This window comes from Malania oleifera, chromosome 9 (genome assembly GCF_029873635.1).
Source record: "Malania oleifera isolate guangnan ecotype guangnan chromosome 9, ASM2987363v1, whole genome shotgun sequence".
Classification (NCBI taxonomy): Eukaryota; Viridiplantae; Streptophyta; class Magnoliopsida; order Santalales; family Ximeniaceae; genus Malania; species Malania oleifera.
The window spans coordinates 91,540,474-91,560,422 of NC_080425.1; the positions used below are offsets into that span (position 1 = coordinate 91,540,474).

Here is a 19,949-nt window from a genome sequence, read left to right on the forward strand (position 1 = left end):
AGCAATTTTCCAGTTTTGATACAACAAACAATCAGAAGACACTAGAGGCCACACCAATGTTTTGATACAAGTAACTGATGAGTGATAACTCTTTTAGAATTGTCACAAGATGTTAGAGATGGAATCAAGATATATGTGTCCATCCTCACTTCTGTTGATGAATAAATGAGAGTGCATAGTGTCTTTATTACTGGGAGAGTGTATGAATGTACAGTATATATAAATGTCCATATGTAAGTAGTATTTCTATACACGCATCTGTACAAACCAAATTCCAGATATTAATTGAAGCAGCATAAAAACTTAACACGGGCAAATTAAAGTAACTGCAAAAAATGATAGATTTGTACTCACAATTTCTGGACGGGTTGCCAAACCAAATCTTATTCCATTGATTTCCCCATCTAGAACAGATGTTGAGGAATTATCGTCCATTTACTCTATAGAAAACCTTAAATTTTAGAGGGAATGAAAAAGAAAAAAAAACAAAAACACAAAAAACCAAAAAAATAAAGTAAGGCACCAGTATGTAAAAACCAGCAGACAGAAATGTGAAGGGATAAACGTGCATAAAATTGTCAAAAACTTCTGGAAAAAAGTGACTTATAATAGTCAGCCAAGATGATCTCACAACTTCAAATCAACAAGATCAGAACAATTATAGTAAACAGAAAACCATAAATCCTGACCCATTCTGCATGAATCAGATGCATAAAATTCATAAAATCAACACTGAGCTTAAGTCACTTCGTAATTTGTTTTTTCTAAAAGCATACACTTAATATGCTAGTCACAGAACTCCACTCTTCTAGTGAGGAATGGAACACCATATATAGAAAGGGGAAACAGCCATGGCTGCACATACATGCAAATGCAAATGCATATCTCCGCATAAGAGAGAGAGAGAGAGAGAGAGAGAGATTGCTACATTTATGTCTCTAGATTATAAATTATCAACAGTCACACTGTCTAACACAACATACAGTACAACCAGCAAAGCAGTAGTTGATAGTTTTGATGAAACTGATGAAGTCATGTAAGCATGTTATGCCATCATTAAAGGAAGCAGAGTACAAATCACATAACCTTTCAGATGTGGCAAAGCACAGACTACCAGGTTGACAGCTATAAACTTAATTGAGTTGACGAGGATCACTCCAATGAATCAAACTTTCATCAAGCTCTTTTATAGCTAGATTTCTGGTCATTTTTTATGCTATGCTGTACAGCGTCTAAATCCTAATACATGCATCAGGAATGAGAATTCAAAGAATTTTCCAAGTGGAAAAGAGCACATTACAAAATTACCCAAGTTGGCCACATGACAGGTCTAATTCACATTATATAGTTTTACAAGCATATCCATATTTGGGTCTGGTTTATTTGTGTATGCGTATACAAACAAACACACATACATATGTACAAACATGTAGACCAATAAATCTAATGTTATATTTATAACTACAGAAGCTCATGTCAAAGTTTTCTTCTGCTGCAACATGTATCACATGTATGTTCTTTTCATTTTCTTTATTTTTCTCAGTGCTTTATTCCAACTTCTTGTGTTTGTTTCCTATATATTACAAAAGTTCAAGTCAAAGCTTTCAAGTATTGTGATACGTGCCAAACTTGTGTTCTTATTTAGAAGTTACAACCTGATGGGACAAGAGGTCCACCCGAAAAAATAAGAAACTAAAACAAAATAATAATAATAATAATAATAATAATAATAATAATGAAATTTTAAAAATAAAAAAATACCAAATAGTACTCCTAACCAAGAAAACCCCTTTTCAACCCCTTTCCATCATAGTTCACCAAGCACTTTAAATTTGCAAGCTCCCTTTGGGCTTCGCTTTGTTCTTTCCTCATCAAAGCACACTTCAATTCCACCAGCATCGCACATTTTTAAATCCATTTTATCCATTATATCTTGGGCTTCTGAGCCCTTCCTAGAAATCGCCTCCACTGGTGTGGGTAAAATTCCATACATCTGAGCCATTATCTTATCTTCTATAGGAGCTACACCTAACTTACCACGAATATGTGCATTCCTTAATTTATCTTTCAATGTTATACCACTCATCCATCTAAGCATCCTCATCTCGGAAAAGGATTCATTTAGCCGACCCCACTTAGTGGGACTAAGGCTTGGTTTTGTTGTTGTTGTTGTTATTATCATCCAGCCCATTGTTTTTAAAAATAAGAACCCCTACCAATCCTTCCAAGGGCAGGATGTACTTATGATGGGTCTCTGAGAACATCAAAGGAATCAGAAATATATCCATATTGTTCCCATATCTCATCCAACAGCAAACCACCATCACAGTCAAACTCGCTGATTGTCATCACTATTGTTATCTAAAATATATCCCCATTTCTTAGCCTCCTCTCCTTCACTAACTCCATCATTTGCTATATCCTTCATCTTAGCAATTTTATCTTCCACAAAGCTCAAATCTCCTTCAGAATCTCTCCTTATGACTTTGGCCTTATCTCACCAGAATTCTCTCTCTTTGCTTCATATTATTTCCTCATTTCCACACCCATCATAGAAGCCTTCCAACGAGCATACACCTTAAGACCATAGGATTTTTTCAGAATTAAATCCTGAAACACCAGATTTCCTAGGCAATTCAGTTTCTTCTTTCTTATTAATCCTGGAGACGCCAGCCTCTAATCCATCTGCAAGACCAGAATCAATATAGCCTATCTGACCCTCGTATTATTATCATCATTTTCATCACAAACTGTTGCTCTGAATATTGATCCATTATATGCTTATTTTGGAGAGCAACAGAGATTTTGTATTTTGTTACCATCTTGCTGAATATCCACCCCATATGTAAATTTTGGCTAGGAAAGTGGGCTTGCACAGACACTGGGTCGTGCAAGGGAAGGGCCTGATCACCCATATCCTAGCATTGGGCCTTTTTATATACGACGCCCATCTGTGAAAGCCCTGTTTATAAGAGCCTTCCTTCGAATCTAGAGAAAGGCCCACAGCATTCTTGTGAAAACACTGGGCATGTTCTACTAAATGGCCCAACTTTGTAAAAGAGAAGCAGCACCTTTCTCACAAACCTAATCCAAGATAAATCCTAGCCGCCTTTGCAAGATTAGTAGCCGCCACTGGAGCTAGTTCCCTACACCTCATGGACATTCGCCTCCAATGAAAAGCACATAATCTGGTAAGGGCATCCCTGATTCCTTCAACCGCAGATCAGCCCTGCACAAAAAAAACAATTTTTCAGAATGTGGACTAATTGAGCAGCATTCACCTATCTTTCCTTCCATCACCACCTTACACCATGATCTGGGAGCTGAAGTGCTTGCACTGCCTGCTCCTTCAGAATTGTGACAAATTTCCTATGCAAACTCACAGAACTCATTTGCAAAGCTTCGCCATCCAATTCCTTTATGTCTCTAGGAATGAACACCAAAAAAATTCTTATCTTTATTCCTCATCCCTAATTTCAAAAACTTCCCCACCCACATCCACCTAATTGCCACTAGCAAAGGAGCTTTCCCCTAAGAAAGCTTTTAGAGCCCCTTCCAACCGAACGAAAGTTGATAAACCATTGGCCAGCCAGGAAACAGCCTCCTTCATGAATTTAACCCACCTATTTCGAGAAACATTATTCTCAAGGACGCACAATAAAGGGGTCTCCCCTTCCGTATCCTATCTCAAATCAAAAGGTTTTCCTTTGATCTGCACCAAACAGTTTAACATCACCTCCTGCTAACACAACCATAACCGTGCTTGTGCAAGGGTGAGAGGGTTGCTATGCAAGAGAAACAGAGACCCATACTTACGTTGAAGTCTAGATCTGTATAAGAGTAGAACAGCTTTCTAGTCTTCGAAGAAGATGACCTTCAATTCGGAGAAGAAGAACAAATTGGAGCTTTGAAGATGAAGCTTTGAAGGGTCAAACTTGCTAGGGCTTGCCAAAATGGAGCTTCGAGGACAAAGAGAGAACAATCAAACCTGCTAGGGCTTGCTAGATGAAGCTTCGAACTTTCTATGTGCACCTTTTTCCGAATGCAAAACATGCTATTCAAAAGCTTCAAACAGCTTTCAAGTCCTTGAATAAGATGACCTTCAATTCGAACAGAAAAAATTGAAGCCTTGAAGATGAAGCTTTGAATAGTTGAACCCACTAGGGCCTGATCAGTGAGTTGGCTAAATGCAGCCAGGTGATGCATAATTTTTTTCTTTTATGATAAAATAAGGCATATTAGGAGAAAGAGAGGTTACAATGGAAGAGTACAAGAAGCCCATCATAAAAAAATAAAATTAAAATTAAATAAATGAAATGAAAAAAAATTAAAAAAAAATAAAAGATAAAAGAAAATTAACAACAAACAACGACCCCCCTCTTCAATCCTTTTCCTTCATAGTTCACTGAACTCTTCGTGTTAGCTAAATCCATTTGACCCATTTTAGCTCTATTTTTACACCCATCAAGAAGCACTTCATTTCCCCCAGGATCACAAAATTTTAAACCCAATTTATCCTTGAGATCTTGAACAACAAAACCCTTCCTTGAAATCTCCTCCACTGGTGTTGGTAAAATACCATCCTTGCACTGCAGCTTATTAACCAAATCGTCATTTTCAAATAAAGAGACCCCACTCCAATCCTTCCAAAGGGGACAACTGTACATATGATAAGTCCACTAAATCGTTACTGGAGTCGGAAACATATCCATGTTGTTCCCTAATTCCATCCAATGGTACACCCCCCCCACAATCAAACTCACTTAGGACATCACTTTATCTAATAAATTTCCCCATTTCAATACCTCCTTTCCTTTGCTTACCCCATCACAAGAATTGCCCGTCTTTTTCTTAGCATTTATGTCTTCCAAACTTCCCTTCTAAATTCCTCTTTAAAATCTTTGGCACTGAACATTGCAAGGTTCATTCCCCACAAACACAGAATTTCCTGTCTTGTTTTTGAACTCACCTCTCACTTGTGTTTTTTGTCTATCTTACTGCTTTTACTCCAATCACTTAATGTGTTTTGTTTTCTATGTACACTAGTAAAGATAATGAAGACCCCACTTTACATGGGTAAGACAATAAAAGCTCTCATTTACCCCTTCGTCTTAGACCCTTTTCACTTCCCAAATTTTCTAACCAATTTCGAAATCCATTAGTTCTTACACCATAAGTCTAGCAAGGCCAATGTGACCTAAAAAGAAAAGCAGTAATTTTGGCCAATGTGACCCAAACAAACAACAATTTCACCTATAATTATTTAAATGATGCAATTCTTCTCCTCTATTTATTTATTTGTTTTATTGTATTTACTAAAGAAAATATAATACATAGTAAATCGTATATAAATGAGGAAAAATAAAACTTCGATTTATTAAAATTAGAAGGAAGAAAAACTTTACAAAACACACGAGCACAATGTGAAGTATCATGTTCAAGAACATAAATATGTATATACATAGAGAAGAGATCCTGTTTAGATGGGAAATGATGAAGATAATGATTATCATTACAATGATAATAATTACAATTATAAGATTTACCATTTTGAAGTTTTTGTTTTGATTAGAAGATAACAAAAGATACAATACTTTCCATATCAAATGTTGAATTTTGGGAGATATATATTGTTTTTTAGGGGGATCAAAGCTACTAAATATTAAATTTATAAAAATTATATTCTTATGAAAGTACTTGGTCATAATTTGTGAATTTAATTTATATCACAAGTTGTAAAACCCCACAATGCAAGATCTTGTTGAAATTAAAATATCAAGAAGTGAAATGCAATTGCATGAAACTTTAGGGATTTATTATGCTTAGTTATTTACTATGTCATTTACCATCCTTAAAATGGCATAAGTACAATATTCAGTTTTTCCTAAAAGTATACAAAATATATATAAATAATTTATAATATATAAAAACATATCTAAAATTTTAATCCACATGGCAAAGATGGATGAGTGATATAATGTTAAAAGATAAATTAAGGAATGAACATATTCGCAATAAGTTAGGCATAGCTCCAGTCCAAGATAAGATATGGAAGCGACTCAAATGATTTGGGCACCTAAATGTAAGCTAAACAGTGCAGCAATGAGGAAGAGTAAGCTAGTTATTGTGAGGGGCAACAGGAGGGTAAAGGTAAACCTAAAATAACTAGGAATAAGATAGTAACTAAGGCTTTAATAGCACTAAATTGGTCAAACGAAATTGTTCATGATAGCGTAAATTGGAAAAAAAGGATTTCATGTAGCTGACCCCACTAGAAGGACTTACGAGTTTGGTTTCTTGTTGTTGTTATTGTAGTAGTAGTAGGCTAATCACATCGGTTGGACCGACCAAGTCCCCTATCCAGTTTAGGGATCAATATGCGCTTTTAAAACATTAAGATTTCAGAACCTTCTCAAGAACCTGAAGCAGAGAAGAGGCCAATGAAAGGAAAAGCTAGAGCTTGTGGCACTATTCTTGGCTAGAATACCAGCTTATACTTGGCCTCTCTAAAAGCTCATTTGCAACTGATCCTTAAATTGATGCAGACATCACCAAATTGTTCTAATAAATTCAAAAATACTAAGATCCTAAAGTTGCCTTAGTGACAACCAAAAAACCTTCTTCAATCGATTAAACTCTCAAGCACATGACTGAACAGCAAGAATCTCTAATTTAACAAATTCATTACTCCCTGCTAGCTCACAAAGTTGTTAAAAGTTGTGCAAGAGACCTGCCTAGGAATAAGGCACACTCAGGTACCAAGACCTGCAGCTAAAGTGGCCTCAAGAGGGGCAACCTGTATGAGGTCAACATTAAAAATTCATTAGTCCCTGGTGGCTGAGAAAGTATTTTTAAAAGTTGTGCAAGAGACCTGCCTAGCAGTTAGGCACATTCAAGCGCCGAGGCCTGCAGCTAAGGTCGCCTCAGGAGAGGCAACCTCTATGCAGTACTCAACAAAGTGCATCTAGTGCATATCCTCTTTTCATTGCAAGAAGCACCTTACATCCTGTTTTCAGTACAATAACTATCTCATTTTACACATAAAATCAATTGAGAAAAAAAAAAACAAAAAAACAAAAATAAAAACAACATCCTGTGCACAAGGCTCTCACACCATCTCAGGGGTCTAGGAAGGTCATATTCTCAGAGCCTTACCCCCACATTTGGGGAGACTGTTTCTATATCCTAACCAGGTTTGGCGTGACACCCTTAGGTTACATTTGGTTCATGGATGCCTATTCCTAGGAATAGATTGATTGGTTATAATTGGTTATAATTGGTTAAAGGTAGTCATATAAAAAAAAATATTGTTATCATAATGCAAATAACATTCAATCTAAACTTTTTTATGAATCTGCAACAAGGAATAGACAAGGAATAACAATTCCCAAATTTCACCAATATCTATTCCTTTCCTATTACATGTTGAATGAAATAATAAGGAATATACAAGGAATTGGTATGAACTTTATTCCAAAAATTTTCATTATGTTCCATCTTATTCCAAGGAATAGTTATTCCATGACCAAGCGTAACCTTAGTCTTGAGCCAAGACTCTCCCTCAAATCATGCAAGAAACCGTACAACTTATTCTTTCCTTTGCATTTAATTAAGATTTTACATGTAACCTAGCAACTACCCCCCATTCAAATTCAATAAAAATACTTCTAAAAAACAAAATTTCAAAAGACTAAAATTTCAACACATAGTTTCATGGACAGAACCAAAAAAAATAAAAAATAAAAAATAAAATTGAGATTGTCTCACTCTCCCCATTTTAAATTCAAAGATAATCCCATCAAAACAAGGATTTTAGAAATATTCATCTATCTGAAAAACGAAAAATGACTAGAAATATTATATAGAGTCAAAAATTATCATTTTTAATAGGCAAAAAAACATCACTATGGCCCTATGGGCAACAAGGGTTGCAACCTAAGTAAAGAAGAGAAGACCACAAAGAAAAAGAATCAGGAAATTAGTGGTAGCCTGGGTCTAACCTTTTATCCAATTATTTTTAACTCTATTGATTGATAAGTACCCTCAAAAGCTCTTCTATTTCTTTCCCTCAATAACAACCCAAAAACAGCCAAAAGAGATCAGCTTTGCTAGTAACTTTTTTTTTTTTTTCTGAACCTGTTTCCAAGCCCAGTTCTCTTCTTTGTGCAGACAGCCCAGTACCCAGTTAATCCCCACTGACAGCTGCTGCACAGTCCCAAAGATCGAATAGATATGAATAACTGCCTCATCCTGCTCTTTATACAGAAAAAAGGGTTTGACCATTGTATACCCTCTTTTGAAAGTTATCCAAAGTCAATATCCTCTCTCACACAATCAGACTGCTTTCCGTGTGCAGAAAGCAACCTCCATCTTAATATATTTAAAAGTCCCACTAGGCCTTGGTCAAGTTTTGGCTAAATGTATATGATTCTTAAACTCATACATATTCTGGACTCAAACAACCTTGTATTTTTTATATAAATAACATTGAACAAATCTGTAATTTAATACTAACTTGGTACTAAACAAATGATCATATTTCCAAAAAAATGAAATTGGGACAAATCAAGAAAATAAGTTTTATTTAAAGCCATAAACAACATGTAAATAATTATAAATACATTGACTAAAATGGTTGTGTCCTAAGAGATCATAGAGTGCACAAGAAACATTCCTATGGATATTAATGATAATTTGTTTTCAAACATAATATTCAATTATGAGAATTTTACACACATTTTTAATAAATGTGTGCCTCATCTTCCCAGGCATAGCTTCACCCACAAGCCCAGGTTCTCTTCCCACCTCAGCGCAACTCACATGTACAACAACAATGGTTTATAGAAAGGCAAGATGGTGCCTCCTCATAAACCGATCAAGATACTTGGAAAGCCTGATGATCAGAATCCTAAAGAGAGATCAGTTTCTTCCCACCATATGCAGATTTCAAGTACAAAGAATCCAGATGAAATGAAATTCAAGTAAAATACATAATCTGACCTACATATTAATAAACAAAAAATGAAATTCTTTCTTAACAGAATCCCACAAAGGGAAAGAAATCCAACATCTCTCGTATGGAACATACAACAATAATCAGTTTTTAGTCCCACTATATGGGGTCGGCTACATGAATCCTTCTCCACCAATTCACGCAATCAAGGGGCATTTTCCTCAACTAAGTTCAAATATGTTAAATCCTTTCTTACTACCTCATTCCAAGTTATTTCAAGTTTACCCCTACCTCTTTCCAAGTTATTTTAGGTCTACCCCTACCTTTTCTAATACCATTCACAATAACTACCTCACTCCTCCTCACTAGAGCACTACTTGGCCTGCGTTTCAAATGCCCAAACTATATAAGCTGCCCTCCCTTATCTTCTATTAGTGCTATGTTGAATTTACCGTGAATCTATTTATTCCTTAATTTATCCTTAAATTTTATCTTACTCATCCACCTTAGTATTCACATTTCGGCAACTTCTATTTTTTTGGATATGTTGTTTCTGAGTTGCCCAACATACTAATTCGTATAAGCATGGCTGGTCTTAAAGTCATCCTATAAAACTTTTCTTTTAATTTTAATAGTATTGTACGATCACACAACACACCCAAAGCACTCCTCCATTTCACCCAATCTTCTTTAACTCTATGTACTATGTCCTATTCAATCTCATCTTCCACTTGCATAAAAGATCCAAGATATTAGAATCTACTAGTGTTGTTGATTTCCTTATTATCAAGTTCAATCTTACATTCAATATTCCTCCTTACTTGGCTCGAATTGCATTTCATATATTTTGTAATGTAAAATGTGTAAAGTATACAAAATATATATATTAAAATTTGAAGATAAGATGATCAAATAGGGTGATTAGACAATAGGGACAAAGTAGATGCAAACACTCTATGAAATAAAATGGCTAGCTCTATTAAAAAAGATAGCAAAAGAGATTTTAGGTGAATCCAAAGGAAGATTCCAAGGAAGAAAAAATAATAATAATAATAATAATAATAATAATAATAATAATAATAATAATAATAATAATAGTAATAATGGTGGTGGGATCAAGATGTGAAGATAAAAAGAATTTGATAAAGAACTTAACAAAATTGTAGAAATCTTGGTAAGGAACATCAATCATTTTAAAAAGTGCATGAATTCCTCCCCCTTCAAATCACCCAAAGAATGACCAATAAAGCATGAAAGCAAAAAATGCCCAACCATTCCAAAAGTTCAAAAGAATACTTATATCAAGGCAATATCCTCCACAAAGAAAAAAAAAAATAGCCAAAGCAAATCCTATTTTCTACGAGAGCATGAAGGAAAATAGACAATGAACAAATAAATTGTCAATCATTACGACTTGTATTTTACATTACACGCCAACTATACTAGATAGAGAGAGAATAAATCATTAGTATAGATCAACAGAGGAATGATAGAAATCATAAGTATCCATCTTCTTCAAAGCTAAGACCAAGAAAGAACCTTAAATCTAGGTGTAACTTCAGTCATCCAAATGAGCTGGCAAGAACTAGGAGTTGTGTCAAACCTCCACAAGCACAGGAAAGCAAGACATGATAATCAATCATTTCGCAACTTCTATTGCACAATACATGTCAATTGGGTAGAGGGATAATACAAATCAATAATATCCATTCACTAAGCGATGATACAAATTATTAGTATCCATCTTCTTAAGAGGTAAACACCAAGGAAGAAAAAAAAACCTCAACTGTAGGGGGTAACTTTAACCATATGAGCCAGCAAGGACTAGGAGTTGTGTCAAATCTCCTCCACAAGTATAGGAAACTAGAAAGCAAGACATGGAACTCACGAACAATACTAACCAGGCACCAAGAACATCCATATCTATACTATATATTAATGTACAAAAAACAAAAATAAACCAACATTTTCTAAAGCAGTTGTAAGTGGTTAGTATCATTCACAAGAACAATAACGTGACTTCTAAAAGATTGTTTTCAATAGAAAAAGAATAAATTCATTAAGAGAGAAGCAAGTACGAAGAGGATGAGAAATACTCGCATCACAAAAAAAAAAAAAAAACTAAAGATAAAAAACAAAAAATAAAGTAAAGAGTTAAGACAAAAAGAGACAGAAAACTGAACTAATAAGCGCGACAAATCATGCTGAATGTCAGAGAACGCATCCAATAGGAAACCCACAAGGAAGCTAAAAACACAATCCTGTCTCAAGTCATATCTACAGATGAAGCAACAGTATGGAAAACCTGAGCATTCCTCTCCAACCAGATTACCTAAATAGCTAGCAGCAAATACTGCATACCACCACAAAATCTTGCCTTCTTCTATTTCTCAAACCCAACAATATCATTCAACAAGACATCATTCAAAAAAAAACAGGACATATCCAACACTCCCCAATAAACAAAAAAGAACTTATCAGAAGCACTCAGCCATAGCACAATGATGAAATAAATCACAATGATCCTCATTACTAAAATAACACACACCAGCAGAAAGGGCCATAAATGGTCTACAAAGATGCAAAAAAATTGTTGGTGTTAAACTCTACTAGGAATAACAGGGCAAACAAAAGTCTTATCTTTGAGGGGATTTTAGCTCTCCACAAAAGATTAGCGACAAGAAAAGAATGGAAAATATAAGAATACATAATTTACAAGAAAAAACACCAGACTCTAATATCCTCAATGTGAGAATACTCTAAGGATTCCAACTAACTTAGGTGAGCAAAAATCTCATCATTCTTTGTATCATTAAGGTCTGTACCAAATTTAAAACCCTATGAAACCCTCCTGTCATGAATATTGAACACATGGGAAGGTGAAAGATGGAAAGAAATGCAACCAAAAAACATAATTCACCTACCCAGAGTTCATTCCAAGACTGAAACCTATAGCCATCTCTCGCTATGTAATTGAAGAAAAAATGAAAATGATAAGTGAAAAATGAATTTCCAAGGGCTTTCATGAGTAACTCTAAATATAAAATTTGCATCCCACCCATTACCCAGTGGACCAAATTTACTTTTAATAACCCTATGGGATAGAGAATCAGTTTCCAAAGGAAAATGTCGAAGCCACCAACCAACCAAAACAATGTTCTCAAACACCAACTTGCCAAGATCCAACACGCCCCCCCCCCCCCTTTTTTTTTCCTCTTTGGACCTAAAAACTACCTCCTCACTGAAAAGAAGAGCCCTCCTCTCACCAACGCCTAACCAAAGAAAAACTCCCTCTCCAGCCACATAGCAACCCTCAACAGAATCTTAAATGGAGACAGAAGACATGGAAATCAAAGAGAGAGACAACCAGAATAAACTTTAAAGTAATGCAACCTCCCAAAAGGAAAAGCATACCCTTCCACCCACCAAGGCATCTAGAGATCTTTGCAGTCCTTGATTCCAAAACCCCTCAGACCTAATATTCCCATCTAACGAGACTCATAAATAAGGAAAAAAAAAAAAACCCCATTGCAAAGCCCCTAAACCTACAAGATCTGCAAATATAAATCTCCTCTGGATTCAGATTAATTGCAGCTAGCCCACACTTAGCTAAATTAATCTTAAACCAGAAACTAACTAAAACACTTGTAAAATGGTGAGAATGTTAAAAGAAGACATCCAACAATCTGACAGAAACAAAATGGTATCATCAACAAACTGCAGATGAGAGACAACCACTTCATCCCTACCTACAGCGATACCCTGGACAAAACCCCTATCAATGGCCCCATAAATCATTGTACTCAACACATCAGCTACCAAAATGAAAAGGGATAATGGACCCCCTTGCCTTACACTCTAGATGCAGAAAACCAAGCCTTAGGCTGACCATTAATAATCACATAAATCAGGGCAGAAGAAAGACAACCTCAAATCCAACAACACAACTAAGATCTAAATCCTTCCTATCCAAGACCCTCCCCAATAAAGAGTAATGAACCCATCATAAGCCTTTTCTCAAAGTCCAGCTTAAAAATTAACATGGTTTCGCTCCTCTTAACTTGCTCCACCACCTGGGTAGCCACAAGAACAGCATCCAAAATATATCTACCCCCCACAAAAGCCGCCAAGTTAATCCACTAGACTAGGATCTTCTCAATGATCTTATAAACACATGCAATCAAACTAATAAGAAGCAAATAAACACCTGACAGTCTTTTGGAATAAAAGTGATCAAAGTCGAATTCATACTTCTAGGAATCACCCCATTGCTTTGAAACTCATGAAATACCATTGATCAGGTCATCCATACCTACATCCCAACAACTCCAAAAATGTTTAACCATCTGACCCATGAGATTTCTCCCCATCATATTAAACACTTCCTGCCTAGCCTCATCCTCCTCAAAAAGCCTCTCCAAGTAACCAGTCACCTCACTAGAAATGGGACACCAATTCAACCCCTCAATCATAGGACGACAACTACCATCCTCCTAAAAATGATTACTAAGAAGCCTAGAGATCACCATTTTTTTCCATAAAAATAAGAAGCTATATGAAGAGAGGGAGAGGGAGAGGGAGAGAGAGAGAGAGAGAGAGAGAATTACAGCGTAGGTGATGAAAAGAAATCCTCAAAAATAAAGAAATAATTAAATAATAAATAAAATGAAAATAAAAGTAAACCTACACAAAAATTAACCACGAAACCCCCCCCCCCACTTTAATCACTACCCCAATTCACTAAACACCTTAAATTTGCTAATTCACCTTGACCCTTCTTAACCTTCAATTAAATCCTCAAAAAATAAATAAATAATAAAATAATAAATAAAATGAAAATAAAATAAACCTACACAAAAACTAACCACAAAAGCCCCTCTTTATTAACTTCCCATCGATTCACTGAACATCTCAAATTTGCTAAATCCCCTTGACCCTTCTTAACCTTCGATTTACCACCATCTATCCAAAAGTAATTTCCTCCACAAACTGACATGTATAAACCCAAGTCATCCACTAAATGCCGAGGTTCAAGATTTTCCCTAGAGAGAACTCATCCAAAGAAGAAGGAAAAATTCCATCCTTATCCAATTTCTTTTCATCCATATCATCATTATCAAAAAGACAAATTCCCTCCAAACCTTCCAAAGGGGAAGGTGGCACATACATCAAATCCGCAAGCATATATGAATTAGAAACATAACCATATTGTACACAAATCTCATCCAAGAGCAAACCCCCTATCACAATAAAAATCACTGATGTCAACCCTATCATTATGCGAAAAATCCCTCTAGTTCTTTGTTTTCCTCACAACCACCTCCTCATTGGTCCCCACCCCTCTGCAAAAGTAGTTCTTCCGTTACACTTAAAATACCACCAGCATCTCTCCATAAAACTTTTCTTGTCATCTCTGTAGAACTAACTTGTTTTCTTCAAACTTTTTCTTCATTTCAACACCCAACTACCTTATATTTCAACAAATGTACACCTTTTGACCCATGAGCTTATCAGATTTACCATTTGATTCCCCCACCCACCCCCCCCAAAAAAAAAACAATATTCCCCTAACTCCCAACTTCACAAGAATTGTGATTTTTCATTCAACACTTTCCTTTTTTGACCACTTTAGAAGACCACTATAAATCCTTTATTGTAATCTCTTGCTCCAGCACACAATCATTGACCAAAACTTCAAAATTGTTTGAAACAAGACCTTCTTTCACCGCCTCTTTCCCATTAATCCTTATAGTACTGTTGCTTCTTTCCATTGAAGATGGCAAACCCTCTTGGTCATCAAGAGTCTTTGTAGAAATTAAACAATTGCAAGGTAGGGTTTGTACCTAGAATCTGCTTGGAAGACAATATACTTATTAAGTCCCTTGTCTATCTACACCAATTAATGAGAGAATTTTGGGTTTGAAATGCAGGAATCTTCTAAACTTCCTCAATTTGACCTTCGACTACTGGTAGTTGCTGCTCCAAATAATAAGATTCTTCCAAAACAGCTTCACGCAAGTGCTCTCTATTTAATTCATCACTCGCAGGCAAACATCCTTGGTCATTAGAAACTCCATTCGAAGGATCTTTCTGGACTTATTTGAGATCTAAGCAGTTCCTTGAATGCTTACACGGGCCTATTGGGCCCTGTCCGCATAATTCAAACAATGAGCCTGCTTAAACAATAGCCCATTTCACTTTTGCCAATACTATGGGCATGTTCAATAAGTTAGCCCAACTTAGTTAAAAAGGAAACTGCTCCTTTTCCAATTACCAAGCCTAGGTCCAAGACGAAAACAAAACTTCTCGGCCCAATATTCTTTGCCTCATCTTCCCCAAGCACAACCCTAGCCACCTCTACAAGCTTCCAAGCTCCTCTCGAAACCCTAGATACCTAAACTCTATGGACATTCTTCTCCGATCGAATAGCGGTGGTTCCCAACAATGAAGCCTTAGGCTTCTTCAATTGCGACTCACCCCCATTGATAATCTTCTCTTCCATCACCACCTGTCTTTGTGACCAAGGAGCCAAAAGACTTGCTTCGCCTTTGCCTCCAGATTAGTCTGAATTTCCTTAGCTAACTCACGAAAATCATCAGTTAAGCTTTGCCATCCACCACTTTTAGCACCACCAAGGGTGAACATGAAGAAGTTCTTACCTTTCCCCACCCCAATCCTAACTACAGAAACTTCCCCACCTTTGTCCACCTAATCGACAACCAATATTGCATGTTCCCAAATGAACACTTCAATATCCCTTTTCCATCCGACTAAAAATTGATAAATCTTCAGCTAGCCAAACTAAAATCTCTTTGGCAAGTCACACCCACCTATTCCGAGAAATAATGTTCTCCAACATGAACAAATAAGGGGTCAAATCTAAGATCAAAGGCCTTTCCTTCGATATGAATCGAACGGGTTTTTGTTGTTGACTTCTATCAAGGCCATAAGTTCAATCCATGAGAGAAAGAGAAGAGTTTCGTGAGAGGCTATCTTTTTCCCTAAAGAAAGATTATTAATTCACCTAGAGATCACCATAGCAATATTAGTTTGATCCCAAACAACAACACCCCTAGAAGATTCAATTCATTAATCACACTCCACTTACATCTGCTAGAACCTATTCTATGAAAAAATCTAGCATTACAATTGGTGTTATAAATATATTTAAGAGTATTCATTATCTATAGTCAAATCAATATTTTTAGCAAGGCTATAATTTTTAACAAAAATTTATGTCTTAGCCCAACACAATTAGTCAATCAACTCATCAAGTTGCAAATAATGTGTGAACAGAACAGTGGCTGTTCTAAATTTTTCTTAAGTCTAATCTCACCCTCTTTCTAGCAAATCCTGGATCCACTACTGCTCCGTAGAAAGAACAATGCATGAAAAGGTGAGAAGTAGATCCGAAGTGTCAAGGCATAGAGAACTAAAATCCGAAAATAAAGCCTTAGAAAGGATTCCTACTTTACAACAGATTGCTCATGTTAAATCTACTAAAAATAACCAACCAAAAAAAATTCCTAATATTACTTTGGCCTTCCAAATACCATGATGAGTAGGAAATGGCATGTTTTCATGAATCAAATACCCAAAGAACAATTTAAAATCCCCTGATGAAGCTAAATGACTAGATCCCACTACCAGGCATCCTTCCTATTGGAAAGACAGCAACCCTCCACAAAAAAATAGAGTTCCTCCACCTCCCTGTCATTAAGAGACCTACAAAAATTGAAATATCAATCAAAATAATCCCCATTAGCAATCAAAAAAGAGGAAATAACACTATTGTGCAATGAGAAAGCTGATACAAACTCTATCCATCTCCGACATAGATACAAACGTACAAAACCTAGTGTATATGAGGAATTAACCTCACCAAGGATATGTCCAAAATCAGGCCCTATATCTGTCTCCAGTATAATCTAGTGCGACAAGCAATATCCGACTAACTATGAGGAATTGCTTTCCTAGAGCTCCAATGGGAAACTTATGTAGCAATAATGGCATCCCAACTATAAATAATTCTCCTAGAATACATATTTATCTTTGCGGAAGAAGTGACAGAAAAAATTTTGCTCTAGGCTCCAAACTAGATTGATCTTCTTTTTTCAATGACTTGCTATTAAAAAGCACTTGTATAAATAAATGCATTAGGGGCATAAAGTTAATTTTGCTTAAAGTAGTGCTTTTTTGAAGTGCAACTGTCAGAATTAAGTTGCAAAAGTGATTTCTAACATGAGATGACTCCGGTTTTGAAAAATAGACCCCAAAAAAAATTTTCAAGCACATGTGTGATGATGTATCAACTAAGGAAATCCTGATTATTTATTTTGTGTTTGAATTGTTAGAGCAGATTGCAGAAGCACTTTATGCATATTGCTGAGCAATGGACCAATGGTTGTTAAATCAAAAGAACATTTTTTAGGTCATACATTATTTGATACCATGCCAAATACAATCTGTTATAAGTTCTTTTATGTCATGCAAAGCACAATCTAAGTGCATGATCCATCAGCCTTGCTAGACACGACAAGTAACGTTCCTCAATATTGATTCCAATGACAGAACATCTGAACATAACTCTTTTAAGACTTAAGTTCCTTCAAAGAGCATGAGAATGAATATGACGCTGATATTTTTACTTCAACATTTGCAATATTTATGTATGCGGGTGTAATAGCACCAAATTAAATGGGAGAAAAGCCAAATGTATACCTGCCACCCTCAAAGATTTCAAAAGCATCAAGGGATCAATACTAAGGTATTGAAATGTTTGGCAGATTTAACAGAAAGTCAATTTTCCTTTTAAAAAGATAATGGACTCTTAGACCTACACTAATCTACGTCCAACAAGTTTTTGATGCATAAGCTATTGAACTAAACACAAAAAAAAAAATTACTGAATCAAACAATGTATTATTTTTCAAATACAGATATAGGGTGCTCAACAAAGGAAAAAAATATGAAAATAGGAAAATTCCTAAATATAAATACATAATCCTCACCTAAATAAGTTTTGAGTTATTTCATATTAACACATTTTGTGACCTAGTTTAAATTTTTCAAAAGCTGAAAAAATTTTTGAATCTCTTTCGAGTAGTTTGCCATGTTCGAGTAATATTTCATAAATATTAAATAAAAGGAAACAGTTTGCCAAGTGTTTAAATCATGTTCACACTTCACACCTGAAATCAAGAAGTTCATCCAACTCACTTGCTGATTGAACTCCTCGTGATAAGCAATACAGATTCAAAACAGCGCCCAGAATGCATCAGACAAATTACTTGAGACATCCACCTACTTTACTTGAATGCTTAAAAAAAAAAATTTCTTAATGCAGAAAGCATGGTTTAGTTTACAACAATGTTCATTTGAAAATGTAATAAACTACCTTCCAATGTTCCCCTTGAAGCATCTTACTTTTATGAAAGGGAAAATAGTCAAAAACACAAACACTAAATGTTCCAAATCATTTTCGTTGTTGGTATTTTTCTTTTAAAAAACACCCAGTCCTGAAAAATATCATAAAACTGCTCGAGCATTTCAATCTCCATTTACAGTCAACTTTTTCAAAAATATTGCCAACTCCAAAACAGATTTTTGAAACTCGGAACAAAAGGAGCCTCTCACAGTAACGACAAAATTGATTCAGAACCTAAAACTATTTTCCGTATTCAGAAGCAGGGAAGGGGAGTGAACATGTCACACAGATCACACTTGGCACATGGCAGCTGTTCCAGGTAACCATTTATCGCAAGTTTCTCCACAAAATGGCGCATTCTCCAGACATTAAAGAGAAATAAAATTAGGTCTTCAGTCTATTTATTTCCAGTTTCTACTATTTCCTTTCCGAAAAATAAGAAGGATTCTGAAAAGCAAGTTTCCTGAAAACGAACAAGAGGAACCCGTCCTTCAATTTTTTCCCCTTCGCCCACATTTTCTCAGCGACCGAACGAAACCTTGCAGCCAATATTACTGGTTTTACATTCTCTAGAAAAACCCACGAACAAGAACATAAAACCACCAAAAATAAAAATAGAACACCTCGGTTTGAATTCCAACCTCAACAAACTTGCTGTCCATTTGGATCAGTAGATAAAAGAGAAGAAGGGAAATTCTAGAAAATTGCTTGAAAACGGATTTCATTTCCTAAGAATTTATCAACATTTACCTCTTCCTTCTCCTCGCCACTTCCGCTATCCAAACAGAAACATAAAAAAGAAAAAACTCAAGCCAGCGCTCCACTGGTTTCAACTTTCTCCAGTTAGCCCAAATTCCGACACCTAAACTTAAAATGCGCGCGCTGCTCCGAGGCTGCGAGGTTGATTCTCTGCAATGGCACGCCGTTAAATACCACCTACACGCAGACAAGGACCAGATAGAAAGAGAGAGGGACCCATCAAAATCAATCACTGAGCTTAAGAACCAACCAAAGGAAGAGAGACACTATTAACACCCATTTCACCAAAAATAAGCAAGAGAGAGAATGAGAAACAGAGAGAATAAGAGAAACGGCACCGGGGGGCCTTTCCTCTGCTCAACACCCTCCGGCCAGGGGAATGCGACCAAGGCCAAAACCCTAAAAATTCGCCGTGCAGAAGACAAATTGCTCACAAAACTAGAGAGAGTCGTTGTCCGAGAGGGTGGAGGCTAGAGAGAGAAATGGAGAGGAGACTCTGCTTGATTCTAGAGAGAGGGGCTTTGATCCTCCCTTCCCTGCAGAGTACAGACTGCATGCACTAAGAGTGGCGGTGCGGTCAATTCTAAGCCTTTTTTAGCTTCCTCGGGGTTTTAACTTTAGAGAACCGTACTGGTTAAGAGCTGCCCAGGCGGGGCTGGATGTAAAATGACGAAACTGACCTCACTGGTTGAGGGAGTTACCGCGGAGCAACCGGAGGTTTTGTGGCAACCTTGGAATTTCAACCCTCCCTCCTCGAACTCAATTTAACCCTGGCCCCGGCCAAGCGGCAAATCCCTCAATTAAGGGACT

General features: G+C 36.2%; 1 protein-coding gene across 3 annotated transcripts in view; it reads right to left on the reverse strand.

The window, feature by feature from the left end:
• The window catches only part of LOC131164229 (DNA-directed RNA polymerase V subunit 1), a 77,321-nt gene extending 57,577 nt beyond the window's left edge, over nt 1-19,744 (reverse strand). The window contains exons 1-4 of one of the 3 annotated variants that reach the window (XM_058121260.1): nt 19,478-19,744; nt 19,131-19,316; nt 16,601-16,678; nt 355-451 (exon numbers count right to left, since the gene is read on the reverse strand). In XM_058121260.1, coding sequence (XP_057977243.1) covers nt 355-435 — 81 coding nt within the window. In that variant the 5' untranslated portion in view covers nt 436-451; nt 16,601-16,678; nt 19,131-19,316; nt 19,478-19,744. The remainder of the gene's footprint in view (nt 1-354; nt 452-16,600; nt 16,679-19,130; nt 19,317-19,477) is intronic. The other 2 variants (XM_058121261.1, XM_058121259.1) reach the window with 2 other exon arrangements.
• Nucleotides 19,745-19,949: the final 205 nt, after the last annotated feature.